Source organism: Rhinopithecus bieti, unplaced genomic scaffold (genome assembly GCF_001698545.2).
Source record: "Rhinopithecus bieti isolate Rb0 unplaced genomic scaffold, ASM169854v2 scaffold_5132, whole genome shotgun sequence".
NCBI lineage: Eukaryota > Metazoa > Chordata > Mammalia > Primates > Cercopithecidae > Rhinopithecus > Rhinopithecus bieti.
Window position 1 is genome coordinate 1934432 of NW_016804791.1, and position 18908 is coordinate 1953339.

At 45.4% G+C, this 18908-nt stretch overlaps 1 protein-coding gene across 1 annotated transcript in view; it reads left to right on the forward strand.

Moving 5' to 3' along the window:
* The window catches only part of KIF26B (kinesin family member 26B), a 576785-nt gene that overhangs the window by 387094 nt on the left and 170783 nt on the right, over window positions 1–18908 (forward strand). The window contains 1 exon segment of the mRNA XM_017870419.1: window positions 9282–9465. Within this exon segment, the coding sequence (XP_017725908.1) occupies window positions 9282–9465 (184 nt within the window).

Sequence of the window (18908 nt, forward strand, 5' to 3'; positions counted from 1 at the left end):
TTTTTTTTTGAGACGGAGTCTCCTTCTGTCACCCAGGCTGGAGTGCCGTGGCGCGATCTCCGCTCACTGCAAGCTCCAGCTCCCAGGTTCATGCCATTCTCCTGCCTCAGCCTCCCGAGTAGCTGGGACTACAGGTGCCCATCACCATGCCTGGCTACTTTTTTGTATTTTTAGTAGAGACGGGGTTTCACCGTGTTAGCCAGGATGGTCTCGATCTCCTGACCTCATGATCCACCCGCCTTGGCCTCCCAAAGTGCTGGGATTACAGGCGTGAGGGGAAAATTTTTAAGGGTAAATTCACAGCGATGATTCCCACTGGTTAACACTGTGCATTAACATGCAAATGTCAATCCATTTCCAAATGATAACAGTGCCTGGCTGTAGTATTTTAACATGATATTGTTAGAGGCTAATGGTCACCATGTTTGCCTCCTAGCAGTAAACATTTTATTTGAAGTCATGTCATGAATTACTTTCCTGCACTAATGAAATAGATAATTTGCATAAAAATAAAAAAAAAAAACCAGACCCATATGCTTTTCAATCTCTAGAGACATAGAAATGACCTTCTTCAAGCCTGTAATCCCAGCACTTTGGGAGGCCAAGACGGGCGGATCACGAGGTCAGGAGATCGAGACCATCCTGGCTAACACGGTGAAACCCCGTCTCTACTAAAAAATACAAAAAACTAGCCGGGCGAGGTGGCGGGCGCCTGTAGTCCCAGCTACTCGGGAGGCTGAGGCAGGAGAATGGCGTAAACCCGGGAGGCGGAGCTTGCAGTGAGCTGAGATCCGGCCACTGCACTCCAGCCTGGGCGACAGAGCGAAACTCCGTCTCAAAAAAAAAAAAAAAAAAGAAAGAAATGACCTCCTGACAGCCAATTAGAAAATACAAAGGTGAAGGCTGATGCTCTTATTCCCGATAGGAAAAGTTCCAGAATAACTAGCATGTTTCTGGGCTATACCCAAATACTTTTAAGTAGGTGTTATTTCACAATAAAGCATTAATGGTGTCTGTTACATGTGGATGAGTATCTTCACTGTGTCTGGAAGCTCTGCCTCAGAACGTAGGATCTTGTCACTTATCCCTGCTGTTTATAATCTGTTTTATTGTCTTCTCCCCCTGTGTCATTGACCGGATGGTTTTTCTAGGGGCTGCTGTACTCTGTGATGCCGTTGTTCATTGTCAGATAGCCTGAATCCTCAGAACATTGAAATAGTTCTATAGTGGCACGTGAGCCATGGCAGCCCACGGCAGCACTGACCATTTTCACATGAAATGGCAGCCTGGATTGTCCTTTACATGCTGACGGGGGAGACTGTCCATCTGCCACCCCATCCTGGTCAGGACCCCTTCTGTTTGGCAGGTGCAGCGGCTCTGAGAGTCTCACAGTTTTTCAGGTGATATCCCACCCATCAATTACCTGGGTTGGATTTAGTGGAGCTCGAATGACCTCTTAATTTTTATAAACATTTTACCCACCTATCTGAGCATCCCACACTTGAGCAGCCCTCAGACAAGATGAAATATTCTTAGGATAGGGTGAGGAACACACAGTATTCCTAAAACGTTTAAAGATGTAGAGGTCCTTAAACATGACCGTATTGCCTGATTTTCCTGTCTGTGCCCTAAGGAAAGTTCTAGTCTTCATGAAGCTAATAATTTTTAAAAGATTGCTGGGTCAATATTTTAGTAATCTTTAGACACTAAGGATAGGAGGTTTCAATGTAATTCTCATGAGATGCACTTAGAATGAGGGGTTTTCCATTTTAACCCCCTGCAATTCTCACAATCCAGGGTAATAGTCTGACAAATAGTCTATTACACAATTACAAAAAAAAAAGTCAAAATCGAGTTCCCCTCTAATCTATATGACTCAGACCTAAGACTTTCCCTGTACTTAAACTCATTGAGTCCACCAGATAAGTATGGACCTCATTTTTTTAGGTTTGGGTAGATCTGGCCAATGAGAGCAAGTAACCACCCTGTTGTGAAGGTCATTTCAGTTCTAACCTGATCCTTGAATTCAGATATTGTCATATTGATACATTAGGAGAATTGTCTTTTGTGTGAGATGAGTGAGGCTGTGGAGAGAAAGGACTGGCACTCAGAGGGAAGGCCTGAGTTCACTGGGACATTCTAGCCAGGGACAAGCTACTGCTCTTCTCCTCACTGCCTGATAATACTGCGTGTGGCACCACTGTTTTTTTGTTTGTTTTTTGTTTTTTTGTTTTTGTCTGAGACAGAGTCTCGCTTTGTCGCCAGGCTGGAGTGCAGTGGCGGTGGCGTGATCTTGGCTCACTGCAACCTCTGTCTCCCAGGTTCAAGCAATTCTCCTGCCTCAACCTCCTGAGTAGCTAGGACAGGTGTGCGCCACCATGCCTGGCTAATTTTTGTATTTTCAGTAGAGATGGGGTTTCACCATGTTGGCCAGGCTGGTCTTGAACTCCTGACCTTGTGATATGCCTGCCTTGGCCTTCCAAAGTGCTGGGAGCCATCACGCCTGGCCCACTTTTTTTTTTTTTAATAGTTGTTCAGGAAATATTAATTTCATCCTACTAGAGAGACTTTTTCCTTGAAATAAGGCACAGATACTTATATGAAGCTAATGGATGTTTAAATATGTATGCTGGGATAAATAGCTTTAGGAAATATATTGTACTATCCTTGGTAAGAACAAGACAAGTAAATATTGCTTATGGTAGATTTTAAGCTATTTTTTCTGCTACTGGAAATCATAAAACAACCCATTCGTCTGTTTATTTTTTCCCCCTATGAAAGAAAGAATTATCAGGCATTAATTACGTAAAATATACTTCTAGTCAAAATGTCTTTACCTTTTCTTTATTTTTCTTTTTGAGATGGGGCATTGCTCTGTCGCCAGGCTGGAGTGCAGTAGCACGATCTCGGCTCACTATGACCTCTGCCTCCAGGTTCAAGCGATTCTCCCACCTCAGCCACCCGAGTAGCTGGCATTACAGGCATGTACCACCATGCCCGGCTAGTTTTGGTTTTTTTTTTTTTTTTTTTTTTTTTTTTAGGCGGAGTCTCGCTCTGTCGCCCAGACTGGAGTGCAGTGGCGCAATCTCGGCTCACTGCAAGCTCTGCCTCCCGGGTTCACGCCATTCTCCTGCCTCAGCCTCCCGAGTAGCTAGGACAGGTGTGCGCCACCATGCCTGGCTAATTTTTGTATTTTCAGTAGAGATGGGGTTTCACCATGTTGGCCAGGCTGGTCTTGAACTCCTGACCTTAAGTGATCTGCCCACCTCGGCCTCCCAAAGTGCTGGGATTACAAGTGTGAGTCACAGCGCCCGGCCATCTTTACCTTTTCAGTTCTTTCGTGACTTCCTCTCCTTTATGTCCCTGAATAATACAATTATACATGAATGATTTCTCAACCTTAACATTCTCTTCTCTGTGTCATTGAAGTGCTGTATGAAAAGAACAGAAGCTGCTGACCTCTAAGAAACTGGAATATATAAAATAAAGATCAAACAGCTGGTTATAATGATGTCAAAGATAAAATAAAAAGCTATTATAGAATCTATGGCTATAAAATGTGATTTATATTAATTTTAGTATTCTAAAATTGCCCGATATATTTATCTTATACATAAGTTTTAAGAAAATAATTTTATATGTATTCTCAAGATGACTTCTTCTATCACTGTTTTTCTGCATTGAAGCCAACAGAGGCTTTCCTAAATGGAGTAGAGTCCAGGAGTCATTGCAGAATCTCTATACTGGAAATCATTCAGGTTCCCCACGCATGCATCCCTCTCCCTCATATTCCCGGTAAGTGGTTTTCTACCCACCATTTGGATATTTTCAGTGACAAAAAACACTCACTATTTTATGAAGCCGACGCATCACTAGTGGGTTACTGCAATTTTTGGAAAAATGTCTCTTACACTTATCAAGCTAAAGGTGCTTTTACATTTCACCTACTGCTTTGGTACCTGTAGTACATAGATTTAACCCCTGTTCAGATATAATACAGTACAATACAGGACACATAGACCAGATTCAGCCTCAGCTCTACTACTTATAATTGATTATATTCTTTCAAAGGATCATTGATTAATGTACTAAACGCTTTATATGTACTGTCATTAAATTCTCATAAAAAGTCTAAAAAAGTAGGTATTATTTTTGCTTCATCTTACTACGCAGAAACTGAGGCTTGATAATAATATTTATAATAGTCGTGATGATGGTGATAGCATTGTCATGTGACAACAATGTGCCAGGCACTGTGCTTAGGCCTTTATAAACATTATCACAATTTAGGTAACTTGCCTAAGATTATCTACCTAGCATCTAGGAAGCTGGATGTTCAGACTAGGTCAGAAGGGCCTCAGGATTTAACTGCCTTGAGCTTCATTTGTTTGTCTGTTAAATGGGGGTAATATTGTTCTGCTCACAAGGGCTTTTGAGGTTAAAAAAAATGGCTTATGAAAGTATCTGGTATCCTTGCTTGAAGGATACTTCCTTCCACATGTCATCTATTCATTTCTTTAAAGACAGATTTTTTGAAAGACTCTTTCCTTCCTCTTTCTCCAGGTTTCTTTTCTCCAGGCTAAATATCCCCAGCTCCTCTAGTCTTCATTCATTCCTTCAAAACATACCGTGAGCTCTCTTCCCTGCTAAAATTTACATTAAGCATCTGCTATGTTACAAGATAATAGGTGTCATGGTTGTGAACAACCAAGATAATGGAAATTAGGAGTCTGGGAGTGAGTGTTTTTTGTTTGTTTGTTTGTTTACTGTGGCTGTGTGACAAATTATCCCCAAAACTTAGTGGCTAAAAGCAACAATGATCATTTATCATCTCTCGTGGTTTCTGGGGATCTAAAATTCAGATAAGATTTAGTGGGTGTGATTTATCTCTGTTCCATGATGTCTGGGACCTCAGGCAGAAGACTTGAAGGATGGCATCTGGAATAATCTGAAGGCTCATTCGTTCATATGTCTGGCAGTTGAGGACCATCTTCTGTGGTCCTCAGTTCTTTTCCACATGACCCTCTCCATGTGACCTGGGCTTCCTCACAGCATGGGAACTGTGTTCCCAGGGTGAGTCTCAAGATAGGGATCCAGGGAGAGGCCATTATTGCCTTTTGTATCTGAAGCTCAGAAGCTCTATAGCGTGACTTCCATTACATTCTGTGGCCAGGGCAGTTTCAGATTTTGTCTTGGGTTCAAGAAGGAACATAGACCCCCACCTGTCAGGGGGAGAGGATCAGTGTCAGGTTGTAAGAAGTGCCTGTGGGAGACACATGGATGCAGCCATCTCTGCAAAGTACTGTCTGCCATGATGGGCAAGGTAGGTTCATGGGTAAGGTAACATCTGGGCGAAGATTTAAAGGAGATGAGGGAGTGAGCCATGTGCCCGTCTCCATCTGGGCAGAGCATTCCAGGCTGACACAAGAGCCTGTGCAAAGGCCCCGAGATGGGGATTGGACCAAGAGTATTTGGAGGCTAGGGTGACTGGAGCAGAATCATCAAAGAAGAGAGTAGTAGGAAAGGTGGTCTGAGGGATATGGGGGGAAGGGGACAGACCATGGAGGCTTTACAGGCCACTGCAAGTACTTTGGCTTTTACTCTGAGTGATATGGAGAGTCAAACGGAGGGCCTTGAGCAGACTTAAATTTTAAAAGTTACTCTGGCTTCTGTGTGAATATACAGGTGGAGAGTGGGTACAGAAGATGGGAGACAAGTTAGAAGACTGTGGCAGCAATCCAGCAAGAGAAGTCCATGGCTCTGACCAAGATGGTAGTAAAGGTGGTGAGAGGTGGTTGGATCATAGATCTGCTTTGAAGTTGTAGCCAACGAAATTTCCTGATGGATTAGATGTGTGAGAAGTAGAGAGGTCAACATCAAAGAAGTCATTAGAAGGATGGAATTGCCATTTTCTGATACAGGAAAGGCTGAATGCATAACAGCGTTGCAGGTAAAAAAATCAGGACTTCAGTTTTAGAGATGGCAAGCTTGAGATGTTTGTTAGATATCCAAGTGGAATTGTTGAAGAGGTAATTTTGATACATAAATAAGGAGTTCCAGAGAGCGACCTAAGCTGGAAATAAAAACTAATTAATCATAGGCATTAAGGATGTTATTTAAATCATGATCCTGGAAGAAAACACCAAGGGATTGAGTGCAGCAGTAAAGAGGACAAGGACTGTGCCCTGAGGCCGCCATCATTAAGAGGCTGGGCAGAAGAGAAGGAACCAGCAAAGGAAACTGGAAAGGAATGGCCAGGGTGTCCTAGAAACCTAGTAGAAAGTGTATCAAGGAGGAAGGACCTACTGAGGGCTCTGATAGGTCAAGATGGGGCTGAGAACCATTAACTTGAGCAATCGTGGTGGTCATCGGGAGCCCAGACAAGGGCAGTTTCAGATGAGTCATGGGACACATGCCTGAATGAAATGAGCTTATAGATAGTGGAAGGAGAGGGACTGGACAAGGCCAACATGGACAACACTTTCCCTGAGTCTTGCTGCCAGGACGGACAAGGAAGTAGAACAGTAGCTGGCTGGGGAAGAAGAATCAGGAGAAGGATTTGTTTTATTTTTTAAGATGAGAGAAGTAACAATACATCTGCATGCTGTTGGAAATGATCTAGTAGCGTGAAAGTTTGTAGGAGGGAGAGGGAGGAGGGAAACCTTGGAGGGATGTCCAGGGGTGTGCTTTACTTTCAAGGATCCTTGCTTTTCTCCACGGCAGGGCATGTGTGGGGTGGGCATGGGTGGCAGAGATAAGAAAAAGGAAAAAGCCATCAGGCTACTGCCCGTTCTAAGCTGCCTTTCGGTGTCACTTCCTTCCCCTGTCTATGGACTGGGAACCCCAGCAGGTAGGGGAGTGGAAACCATAGCCATCACCTGGTCCTTTTTTTTTTTTTTTTTTGAGACGGAGTCTCGCTCTGTTGCCCAGGCTGGAGTGCAGTGGCGCGATCTCGGCTCACTGCAAGCCCTGCCTCCCAGGTTCAGGCCATTCTCCTGTCTCAGCCTGCTGCGTAGCTGGGACTACAGGCGCCCGCCACCACGCCCGGCTATTTTTTTGTATTTTTAGTAGAGACGGGGTTTCACTGTGTTAGCCAGGATGGTCTCGATCTCCTGACCTCGTGATCCGCCCACCTCGGCCTCCCAAAGTGCTGGGATTACAGGCGTGAGCCACCACGCCCAGCCACCTGGTCCTTTTTACACTGTGAAAAGGAACCCTGAATGTAGATGGATAAACAGCACCTTTTAGTTCCTAGCAGATCACCATCCTCCTTCTTCTAGTCCTCTGAGACACAGGCAGGCTGGCTTGAAAGCAGGGAGGGATCACTGAGCAGAGGTGCATGCAGGCGTCAGAAGGCCACGTGATGCCTCGTGCCAGTGACTGACCTGGGATGAGTCACTGTTCATTTAGGGAGAGAATCTCAAAAGGAATGACTAGTCATTGAGTAATTCCATTTCACCCTTGATTTTAGAAGGAAAGTGCCAGGAAGTAGCAATGAAATCATGAAAAAAAGTATTCCTAGTTTTTTCTTTGTACTGATTGAAAAGAGAAAGTATCCCGTGCCTTCCCTTTCTCATCATCCTTCAGTAGGGTGACTTAGGGTATCTTCCCATCAAAATCGGTCATTCCTCACTTATCTCATCCCCTGTATTTCACTCTTGTGAAATAGATTTTCAGTTTTACAGATGAGAAAAATTAAGCTTTGAAATGGTAACACCATTTGATATATTTGTGCAGTGGCAATTTTTTAGCTCGCAATTTGTCAAAAGCCTGACACTTCATGACACAGAATTAAAACCAACTATCCCAGACCATTAAAAGAGACTGGGGCCGGGGAGCGAGAGGCGGTGCAAATGGTGTTGCTTTTGTCTTTCTGACCTGCCTCTCTCATGATGTGCTGTGCAATCGGTAAGAACATTGGATGAATGATAAGGTTTTAATCAGTAGAATAAAGTCAGGGTGTTCCTTTCATTTTAAGCGGCAGCTCAAACATTTCGAACATTTGATGAGGAAATTAGAATTCTTAGAATAGGAGTTTAGTGTTTAGACATCAAGAATTAATCCAGAAATGAGTATATTAAGAGTCTGTGAAATGCCTTTACCTCACCCTTCCCCTCTTTTCTTCTTTTCTGTCATAAGATTATCATGGTTTCGTTTTGCTTTTCCTTTTGAGATGGAGTCTCGCTCTGTCACCCAGCCCGGAGTGCAATGGCACTATCTGGGCTCACTGCAACCTCCACCTCCCGGGTTCAAGCGATTCTCCTGCCTCAGCCTCCTGAGTAGCTGGGATTACAGGTGCATGCCACCATGCCTGGCTAAGTTTTGTATTTTTAGTAGAGATGGGGTTTCACCATGTTGGCCAGGCTGGTCTCAAACTCCTGGCCTCAGGCGAGCCGCCTGCCTCGGCCTCCTAAAGTGCTGGGATGACAGGTGTGAGCCACCGTGCCTGGCCAAGATTATCATGTTTTAAGTGTTACAGGATACTTGACTGTTGTATGATGTCATTTGAACAGCCTGTGTTATGAATGATGCTGGCCGCCTCCCCTCCCACCTTTCCCTGCCTTCACACTCTGTGCCCCCTTTAGCGCTTTGACCCCTTACTCCTTGCACTCACCCATGAATTGCATTTTGTATTTAAAGACCTCCCTGCACAGTATCCTCTTATCTATGTGAGCAGCCCATAGTCTCAGCACCCTACACCCTGGCTGGAGTTCACCTTCTGGTTTGGTGTTATATTTCTAAAACCAGTTTGATTTTTCCTGTTGCGCTGGGGCTTGTGTTTTTCCAGTGCCCTGTACAGAGCATGCCTTGACTGGTCTCCACATGGTTCTTCATCAGACTGGTTTGGATTTTACAAGGTGTTAGAGTTTTTTGATTAGCTCATGAGGTCTCGCACTTGAGTGTATGCCAGAGAAGTGATTCATCAGTAGAGTGATGAACGTAATGGGTGCCGTTTGTCCCCAAAGATGCCCAGCTTTGTTCTGCTTAAGCTCAACATTGGTGGATAACAAACAATTCTTTGTAAATCGTGATTGCAGAATCCTGCTATTTTATGGCTTTGTTTTTCCTTTTGCTGTATAAATGATTGGGTAGCTCGTTAAGTTCACTCTGTTATAGTAAGGGACTGCTACAGAGGACACTGAGCAGGAGGAGAGAAGGAATGATTACGCCTCAGTAAGAACGAGGGGTTTTTTAAGAGAAAAAAAACGAAGTAAGCCTAGCATATCTGATTGTACAATCATTTTCCCCTTATTGTTCCTTTCTTATGTTTTCCCCTCCAGAGCTGCCCAGAAGTTAAATCTGTCTTCTAAAAAGAAGAAACATCGGCCTTCCACTTCTTCCGCTGCCGAACCACCGCTCTTTGCCACCAGTTTCAGTGGGATTCTGCAGACCTCCCCTCCCCCAGCCCCGCCCTGTCTGCTGAGGGCTGTCAACAAGGTGAAGGATACCCCGGGGCTGGGCAAGGTAGGACCATCCGCCGTCCCTGCCATCTGCCCAGGGTGCGAGGTTCTGGATCAAGTTTCAGGAAGAAGAACAGGAGGGCCCCAGTGTATTAAAATAAGACAGCGCCAGGGAGAGAAGGAGGCAACATGAGATTCATTTGAAAGTCCTGAAAACTGTCATGCATTGCATACACTAAGTAGTAAACTAAGACATGCAAATTGTAAGAGAACTGGTTTGCTTTTGGTGGGAAAAATAAGCTTGGCATTGTTTGACAGAATCATAGCCATTTAAAGAAAAGACATAAAGGCACAAAGTGTCGAGGCAGGGGCAGGAGACCGAGGGAAGCCACGGTACAGGGTACAGAAATGAGATGTAACAAGGCCTCGTAATTTCCCTGTGACACTTTTGGGTTTTTCCTTCCCCTTCAGAGAAGTCCCGACTTCTGCTTTGAACCAGAACAGCGAGGGGGTGCGTGAGGAGCGTTTGCAGTCGTGCCTTTCTAGCCAACAAGGGCAATTTCGAATTGTTACAAATGCTTAGAAAGAGATGTAGGATCGTGTTTACAAGCCATTGCTCAGCTACATTTGGGATATCTTTATTTTTAAATGTCATTTCTAAATTCTTTCTCCCTTCTGAGAAAAGCGTTTGGGTGAAGTAACTTACGGTTTACTCATCATTGGTGAATAAGCCGGGGCTTATACAAACATGTAGTGAAAGAAAGAGGTGGCGGTCTTATTTTCCATTTTTATCAAAAATAGGAGTGGCGCACACGACCTCACTGGTCCTTTGCAGACTTAACGTGACTCCGGCCCTGGGCTGCATTTGCCCGGAGTTGCTAGTCTTGCTGAAGCTCCAGAGCAACTACTCAACTGTGCGGATTGGGATTCTACCTGTTCAGATGGCGGACTGCCAGTCCCCTGGGTACCCAAACATGGTCGTGCCTGGGTTTCTGGGCATCAGAAGGCCTCTGTCTCTCTGGAGTCTCCCCTTACAACCTCTACCCCGTCTTCTTTTCTCCTTCCTCAGTTTCTCCCGTGTCCTTCCGTACTCTCCCACCCTCAATCTCACCACCTTGTTGGGAAGCTATTAACTTCATGTGGTACTTCTCCCCAAGAAGAGTTTAAATTTCAAGATTACATTGAATAGTTCGGGCACAGTGGCTCCCACCTGTAATCCCAGAGCTTTGGGAGGCCACAGCGAGAGGAGCAGTTGAGGCCAGGAGTTCGAGACCAGCCTGGGTAACATAGCAAGACCCTGTCTCTACAAAAAATTTAAAAGTCAGCCGGGCACAGTGGCAGATGCCTGTAGTCCCGGCTACTCAGGAGGCTAAGGAGGGAGGATCATTTGAGCCCAGGAGTTTGAGGCTGCAGTGAGCAATGATCACGCCACTGTACTCCAGCCTGGGTCACAGAATGTCTCTATTTTTTAAAAACTTACATTGAACAGAGCAATCCTTCCTGTGATGGGAAGCATCCAGTCCTGGAGTTTTCCATGGTGGTGGGCAGGGCAGATGGTTTTCAGCTGAGGGCTTTCCCAGGCCCCGCGGTAAAGAAAAACCAGAGGCAGGGCGGCGGCCTGGGCTGTCTGTAGGGCCTGCCCCAGCATCACTGGACATGGAAGCAGATGGAAAAAAAGTGTGGACCAGCACTCCTATCTAGGAGAGGACTCAGTGGTGGGATCCCCCGAGGAGGGGCCGTGGTACCCCACAGGGGCACACGAGTGTGATCGTGGATGGTTGATACACTGCCTTCTATGGAGGGTGGGTCCAAGTAACTGCTGAGATCTTCTATTCTTTTTTACATTTTTTATTTTTAATTGTGGTAAGATACAGATAACATAAAATGTACCATCTGAACTGCTTTTAAGTATACGTGGGCGCTCTTGTTTTGCAAAGAAGGATTTGGAACTTCGGTGCCGGAGCTGAACTGCCCTGGACACAGTGAAATCAAGCTGTCAGTGCAGTGACCTTCCTCTCCTGTGCTCTAAGCCACACCCCACTTCTCTTCTGAATAAGTGTGAGCAAATATTTAAGTGGTATCCCCTTGAAAAGGTGCCAGATGATTAGCTAACCTGGGGTGCTCATGTACCCCAATACAGCACTGTCCAGGGCAACTCAAAATGAAACACATCAGAAACCGTCCTCCTGCATCTACAGTACTAGCCTTGTCTGGGGCTCCTAAAAGGGTTGATGTGGATGCATCTTCAGGTGGCTCTGACCTCTCCTTCTCTATCCCTAATGCCTTCCCTGGAATTCTGAGACAAGGACATCCGGGTGCCAAGGCCAGGGACCAAAACAGCAGAAAGAGTGTCCCAGCCAGCGGGATGACCCAGCACTGACACAAAAATAGTTTGGGGAGCAAAGGACACTGGTCCAATCTTGATTTCATGATGTACCATATGTAGTGACCACAGGTAAGGGGCCTTACAAGGAAGAGTTACGCTTGTTAGTAAACTAAAGTTTGCATTTCACACTTTTTTAAAATTAAAGATATCTCTCTCACTCATTCGCAATCCAAAATGTAATCAAAGCCCTGAGTTCACCCATGGGACTGTGTCTTGGAGCGGGGCATCGGCCTGGAGTCACAGAACATAACAGAAGGTGTGGCTTCCATCTGACCAGTGGCCACATGGCAGCTGAGTCCGTCCTCCTGTCCTGCTCAGGCTTCTGGGGGGTGGGTGACAGTGACAGGGAGGAAGTGACAGTTGGACAGAAAGTGTACCACGATTGAAACAAGAAGTTGGCCGGGCGCGGCGGCTCACGCCTGTAATCCCAGCACTTTGGGAGGCTGAGGCGGGTGGATCACGAGGTCAGGGGTTCAAGACCAGCCTGACCAACATGGTGAAACCCTATCTCTACTAAAAATACAAAGATTAGCCAAGTACGGTGGCACGCACCTGTAGTCCCAGCTACTCAGGAGGCTGAGGCAGGAGAATTGCTTGAACCTGGGAGGTGGAGGTTGCAGTGAGCAGAGACTGCGCCACTGTACTCCAGCCTTGGCAACAGAGTGAGACTCCGTCGCAATAAAAAGAGAAAAAAAAAAAGGAACAAGAAGTTACCAAGACCCTGCCTGTTGCTGCACAGAGCATCTGGTTCTTCCATTTCAGCAGGCTCTTACTCTGCCCTACCATATGGATGTCAAACTGCCTGACCTCAGTAAAGGCCCTTCTTTCTAGACTCCTGCTTTTTCCACCTCCACTGATATCTCACCATAATTAGGAACAGCAGTTCTTTATACCCATGTGGAAAAATTTCCATCAATTTATCTCTGTTGCATAATTTATATTTTAATATCACCAAGAAATACAGTGGAGTTTAATATAGAACATAAATAATTGGTGCTATATATAAATCAGCAGGTTTGAGGTAGACAACTTTGATTGAATTCCCAAAAGCAAGTTGATTGATTATTTAAACCTGGCCTGGAGCCTCCTAGAGAGGAGGAGGGGAGCAGGAATTGCCAATGCTTGCGATGGCCCTGAAGGTGAGAGTGTTGTCACCCAGCCCGACCACTTCCCCTCAGGCCTCGGCCACCCATCACCTTCCTCTGGAAACCTGGGAGGTCTTCCTCCATAGGAACGGATTTCATGGGTTTATTTAGAGCAACTTCTTATTTAGTAAATAAGAAAACTGAGGCCCAGTGAAGGTAACAGGTTTTCCAGTGACTCCAGAAGCAGGGCAAGAAGTCAGGACCTTTCGGCCATTTTATTTCCTACTGTATCACTGGCTGTCACTAGATAAACGGGACCCTTGACAATTTGAGGTGGAGGCAAGAGTGTCATGGGACCACAGTGGTAGCACAATAACGTTGGGAACCAGTTGCCTTTGTCCAGTGGGGAAAGACATACTTTTCAGAGTCAGAATTGGGGGAGGAAGGGGGATAACAGCCTAGACTAGATACAGAGAATGAGGGAGAAGGGAGGTGTGCCATCCTGTCCTTTCCCTCCTTCCCACTCCCATACAGAGAACGAGGGAGGAGGGAGGTGTGCCATCCCGTCCTTTCCCTCCTTCCCACTCCCTGCTGTTTCCAGCAACAACCCCACTCCCCAACCACCACCAGGGAGTCATTGCTGGCCACTGAGCACCTCTTGAGGCAAAAGCTTTTCTGGAGGCCATGGAGATAGAAGAAATGGAGGTAACTTCCCTGTACTTGGAGTTGAGGCATGCACACTGCACACACATACACACAACATCGCAGGATCTTCTGCCCCTCAAGCATTTCCTGATACACAGCAATTTTTATTTTATTTTATTTTTTTTGAGACAGAGTCTTGCTCTGTCCCCCAGGCTGGAGTGCAGTGGTACAATCTTGGCTCACTGCAACCTCTACCTCCTGGATTCAACTGATTCTCCTGCCTCAGCCTCCTGAGTAGCTGGGATTACAGGTATGCATCACCACACCCAGCTAACTTTTGTATTTTTAGTAGAAATGGGGTTTTTTCTCCATCTTGACCAGCCTGGTCTCAAACTACTGACCTCCAGTGATCTGCCCACCTCGGCCTCCCAAAGTGTTGGGATTACAGGCTTGAGCCACCGCGCCCAGCCCGGATTATCTTTCTTATGCAATAAAAACAGGAGCCATTATTCTCTGTTCTCCTCAATCATTAATTTTAAGTAATCTATCTCTTATTCAGCACTGTTTTCCAAACCTGCTAGCAACATATTCTGGCGTCTATTAAAACTTATATTTGCTAATCTGTCTCACAAACATATATACACACTTAGGCACTATGTACTTCATGTCATTAGGTCCTTTATTGTCTAGATTCAGCTTAACTCTAAGCTGTCCTTTGTTTCGTGTGTAAACTAAGCATAGAAAAAAAAGAATAAAACAATCGTGTGCTTTTTAGCAGAGACCCTTTTCCTGTACAGATGCGTGAGCATTTTTAGGGTAGAAGTCATTTAGTTACGAAGTCCTTGTGACACTGTGTGGAAGAGAAAGGCAAGATTTCTGTTCAGTTTACATTCTGCTTATAGGAGGAGAACAAGATTTTAAAAATTAGATTAAAATATTGTGGTGTTTGTTTTGTTTGTTTTTATTTTTTATTTTTTATTTTTTATTTTTTTTTTTGAGACGGAGTTTCGCTCTCGTTGCCCAGGCTGGAGTGCAATGGTGCGATCTCAGCTCACCGCAACCTCCACCTCCCGGGCTCAAGTGATTCTCCTGCCTCAGCCTCCCTAAAATACTGTTTTCTGTAGCTGTTACTCACTTAGTCGACAAGTAGAAACAGTGGGGATAGCTCTCTCTTGTTCAGGAGGTGATGCCAGAATAGATCCAGGGGAGAAATCTCATGCCTTCCAGCCCACCAAGGTGCAGTTTATTTACACACAAATTGTCCAGTTCCTCATTATTATTGCTGCCCCTCCTCATCCTGAAGCATGACCAAAGAGAGGAGAAAAGGTCTGAGCCAGAATTAACATCGTTACTTCAAGTATTCATAAAGAATTTAAATGTGATGGATAATTCTGGATCCCGCTAGATCCCACTACACTCACAACTCCATTCTTAAACACTAAAGTTGGGAAAAGCGAATTGTGAGTTCTCTTTTATTTTGGTTCGCTGTTGGAGGGGGCCAGGACGGCATAAATAATACCTATTCATCACTATAGCTAGTAGCTAGCCTGATAGCTTTGTAAATTAAATTGTTAGCACTTCTGGGAAATTAACTCATGTGACGTTAAACTCCCTAGTTAAGCTTACGTAGAGTTGGTGGTGGTGGTGGTTTTCCCTGTCTTCCTTTATTTCTTATTTTGAGCCTTCCTTCAACCCATATCTCAAGAGAAAGGCGTCTTGGGAAAAATGTTCTGACCCATTCATCTTCGCGGATTCTTTTTTCCCACGGATGTAGATTTCGCCAGCCTCTGAGCCGCACATGCGCAGTGTGCTGCTAGCGCCACCCCAGGCGCCCGGAGCTCCGGAAGCGCAGGTGGCGCTGCCCGAAGGGCCGTGCTGTTTCCGGGGGAAACCTGAAGACCTCAGTCACAGGGGCTTTCTTCTATGCCATGCCACTGTTGAACTTAGCAGTCCCCATTCTTGCAAAGAGAGGAACTATTAGGAGAATATTCTCCATTGGAGGTTACTGGACAGGAAAGTCATCACGAGGACGTGTATAAAGAAAGTGTGAGCCAGGCGCGGTGGCTCACGCCTGTAATCCCAGCACTTTGGGAGGCTGAGGCGGGTGGATCACTTGAGGTCAGAAGTTCGAGACCAGCCTGGCCAACGTGGTGAAACCCTGTCTCTACTAAAAACACAAAAAATTAGCCGGGCGTGGTGACAGGCGCCTGTCATCCTAGCTACTCGGGAGGCTGAGGCAAGAGGATCACTTGAACCCAGGAGGCAGAGTTGCAGTGAGCCGAGATCGCCACCACTGCACTCCAGCCTGGGCTAACAGAGCGAGACTCCATCTCAAAAAGTGTGAAGCCATTTTCATTCTTCATTATTAATATGGTTGCCTTTAATTCTGCTGAGGAGGGTGTGTGGATATCATTTTCTGTTGTCTTCATGATCAAATGGAGAAAAAGGGGTAAGCAGCACATTTCAGTTTAATTAGATCAGATTTCGGATAGGATGGCATATCGCTACATACAAAATACTCATTTTCTGGCTTTCCTGGCCAGAGATGTCTACACAGAGCAAAACGGATGAAAGGACCTGCAGTGAGCAGGGAGGACTGGTTTGGTCCTGTAGCCCAGAGTGTCCTATCTTATATCCCAGGTCTGTTCTTGAGCTTTCAGGCTGCAAGTAGAGAAACGAATTTAGCATCCACTTTCTCCGTGGAGATCCTACATTTCCTGTTCCTCTGAACTTCCCCTGCCTGCTCCATATGAGTAGACAGGGTCTTCTGAACACCTTCTTGTTGAAGTCTCGGGGACATGGCGCCTTCCAGGCACTGATGTGTGTACATGCACTCCACGAGACATGTCTGTGGGCAAGCTAGAGTTCAGCCCTTAGTTTCTAGTGGAATGTTCGTTCCAGTTTCCCCACTAGCTTGTCGGCTTCTTGGGAGGAGGAAACATGGTCTTTTCACCTTTGTACCCTTTCAGTGCCCGCTCAGTGCCAGAAAGGAAACTCAATGTGGTTGAACTTTAAAAGAAAAAAGCATTCTATTCAGTCCTTGTGAAGCCTTGATGGGGCATTGAGCACTGTGTAGGGTCTGTCCTGAAAGAGGCAGCTGCGAAAATGAGGCAGAAACAGTGAAAACATGGACGTGACCAGAACCCAGCGGTCCTTGGCTCCACCTGCTCTTCCCAGGGTGCGAGTTGTCCTGGGGTTTTACATCAGGAAGAAGATGACGCTTCATGCCACACACAGTGTCCGCATCCCTCACTGAGGCACTTTCTCGAAGACCATCTTGTCCTGTCCTCTCGTTGTGCACATAAGGAAACTGAGGCGCAGCAAGAGGCACTAACTTGTTGACCCACTTATGTGGGAGAAGACAAAAGTTTAAACTTTTCAATGTAAAAGATGATTTGTTGTGGAAAACTGTAAATCAGAATTTGAATAAGAGATTCTTAATCTTTCCCCCCCATTTTGCAACATTTTTTTTTTTTTTCCAAGACAGAGTTTCACTCTTGTCGCCCAGGCTGGAGTGCAATGGTGCAATCTGGGCTCACTGCAACCTCCGCCTCCCGGGTTCAAGCGGTTCTCCTGCCTCAGCCTCCCAAGTAGCTGGGATTACAGGTGCCCATCACCACGCCTGGCTAATTTTTTGTATTTTTAGTAGAGATGGGCTTTCACCTTGTTGGCCAGGCTGGTCTTGAACTCCTAACCTCAGGTGATCCCCCTGCCTTGGCCTCCCAAAGTGCTGGGATTACAGGCCTGAGCCACCACACCTGGCCCCATTTTGCAACTTTTGATCTCAATTCTACTGGGTCTATTTTAAGGTATTAAATGGAGATGGTAGGCTTGTACATGTGTGTGCATGTGTGTGTGTGTAAGTGTGTAGTAGTAGTAGGAGAAGAAAGATAATTTTTATAAGGGGACTTTTTAAAAGCTAGCAACCTTTATCATAATTCGTGGACAGCCTTGGGGCCTCCTGGAAGACCTATAATTCCTAATTAGCATCCTGATTTATGGAATAAAACATGAGATAAAATGAGGGAATTCTCTCTGGAATAAATGCTACTGTCTCAATTAACCAAAGGGCAATAAGATGGATTATAATGCCAGAATAGGGCTTTTGATCAGTCTTTGTCCAAAAACCACATTTTAGTTAAGCTCAGCACAATTAGACCATTACTGATATAAAGAGAATGGAAATAGTAGGTATATTTTAAGCTAACATTCCCAGCATCTTATCTTTCTATAGTCTTTCTCTTGTTAATGGATGAAAGGAAAGTTAAGCATGATTTGTTATAATTATCCCATTAAAATGGGATTGATAGAAATATTTTATATTAAAAAATGGTGAGTCCAAACTGCTGAGTTAATTAGAAAGTTTTCCTTTGTGCCTCAAACAGAATAGGAAATGCTGTTCTTGCCTACTGAATCGTTCATATCAAATAGAAAATATTTGAATCCCTTTCTAATGCTTCATTGAACCGAAATGTATTATTATGAAGGGGGAGAATAATTCTGATACATTCTTTTTTCTTTGAGTAGAGATGGGGGTTTCACCATTTTGGCCAGGCTGGTCTCGAACTCCTGACCTCAGGTGATCCGTCTGCCTCCGCCTCTCAAAGTGCTGGGATTACAGGAAAAACAACCAAAAATAGAACAATTACAGTAGCACTAAGTGCTAGAGACAAATTTCCTGCCAAGTCTCTTTTCCGGTTCCCTCAGTCTGCCTCTGTGTTCTGTGCCACAACCAAATATTTCAGATGATCAATTTTGTCCACTTGTAGCTCAGTTGAGGTCTGTTAACCAACAGCAGTGAACGCTGGGTGGCTTCGTTAGTGGTGCTCTGTTGCAGCTGTAGCTACTAGAGTTATTTTCTCGCTGAAATCGGTGATGGTAACATTGGTCTGTTTTCCAATGCTAGCTTCTTCGGTTTCCTCCGAGTTCTTTTCTCCTGGAGTGTGAGATCACAATGGCATGCCTTACAAAAGAGAGCTCTTGCCTTCTCCATCCCGGCTGCTCCCAGGCTGACCCTGGCTTCCCACCAGCACCCTGCCATAAACGCACAGCTGTCCCTTCCCCGAGCAGCAGCGTCGGCCCTGCATTTAGGACCCTTTCTGTATGTACCCTGAAAACCCACAGCGCGGTGGTTAGGCTGAGCAGCTCAGGCCAGCTTGGGACAAAAGGCAGAGAACTGAGACCGTGTAGTGAGATTGGTTCAGCCAGTACTGGTGGAGGAGCTGCTGGGGGCCAGGCACATGCCGGAAAAGTGGTGTGTATGTCCTGGGGTCTGAAGCAAGAATGGCATCAGGCAGTGTGGAACCAATTTGTAAACTCCTCACATAGACTGTCATTAGTAACTAAGTTGCTACAAGCTCTTTTTTTTTTTTTTTTTTTTTTTTTTTTTTT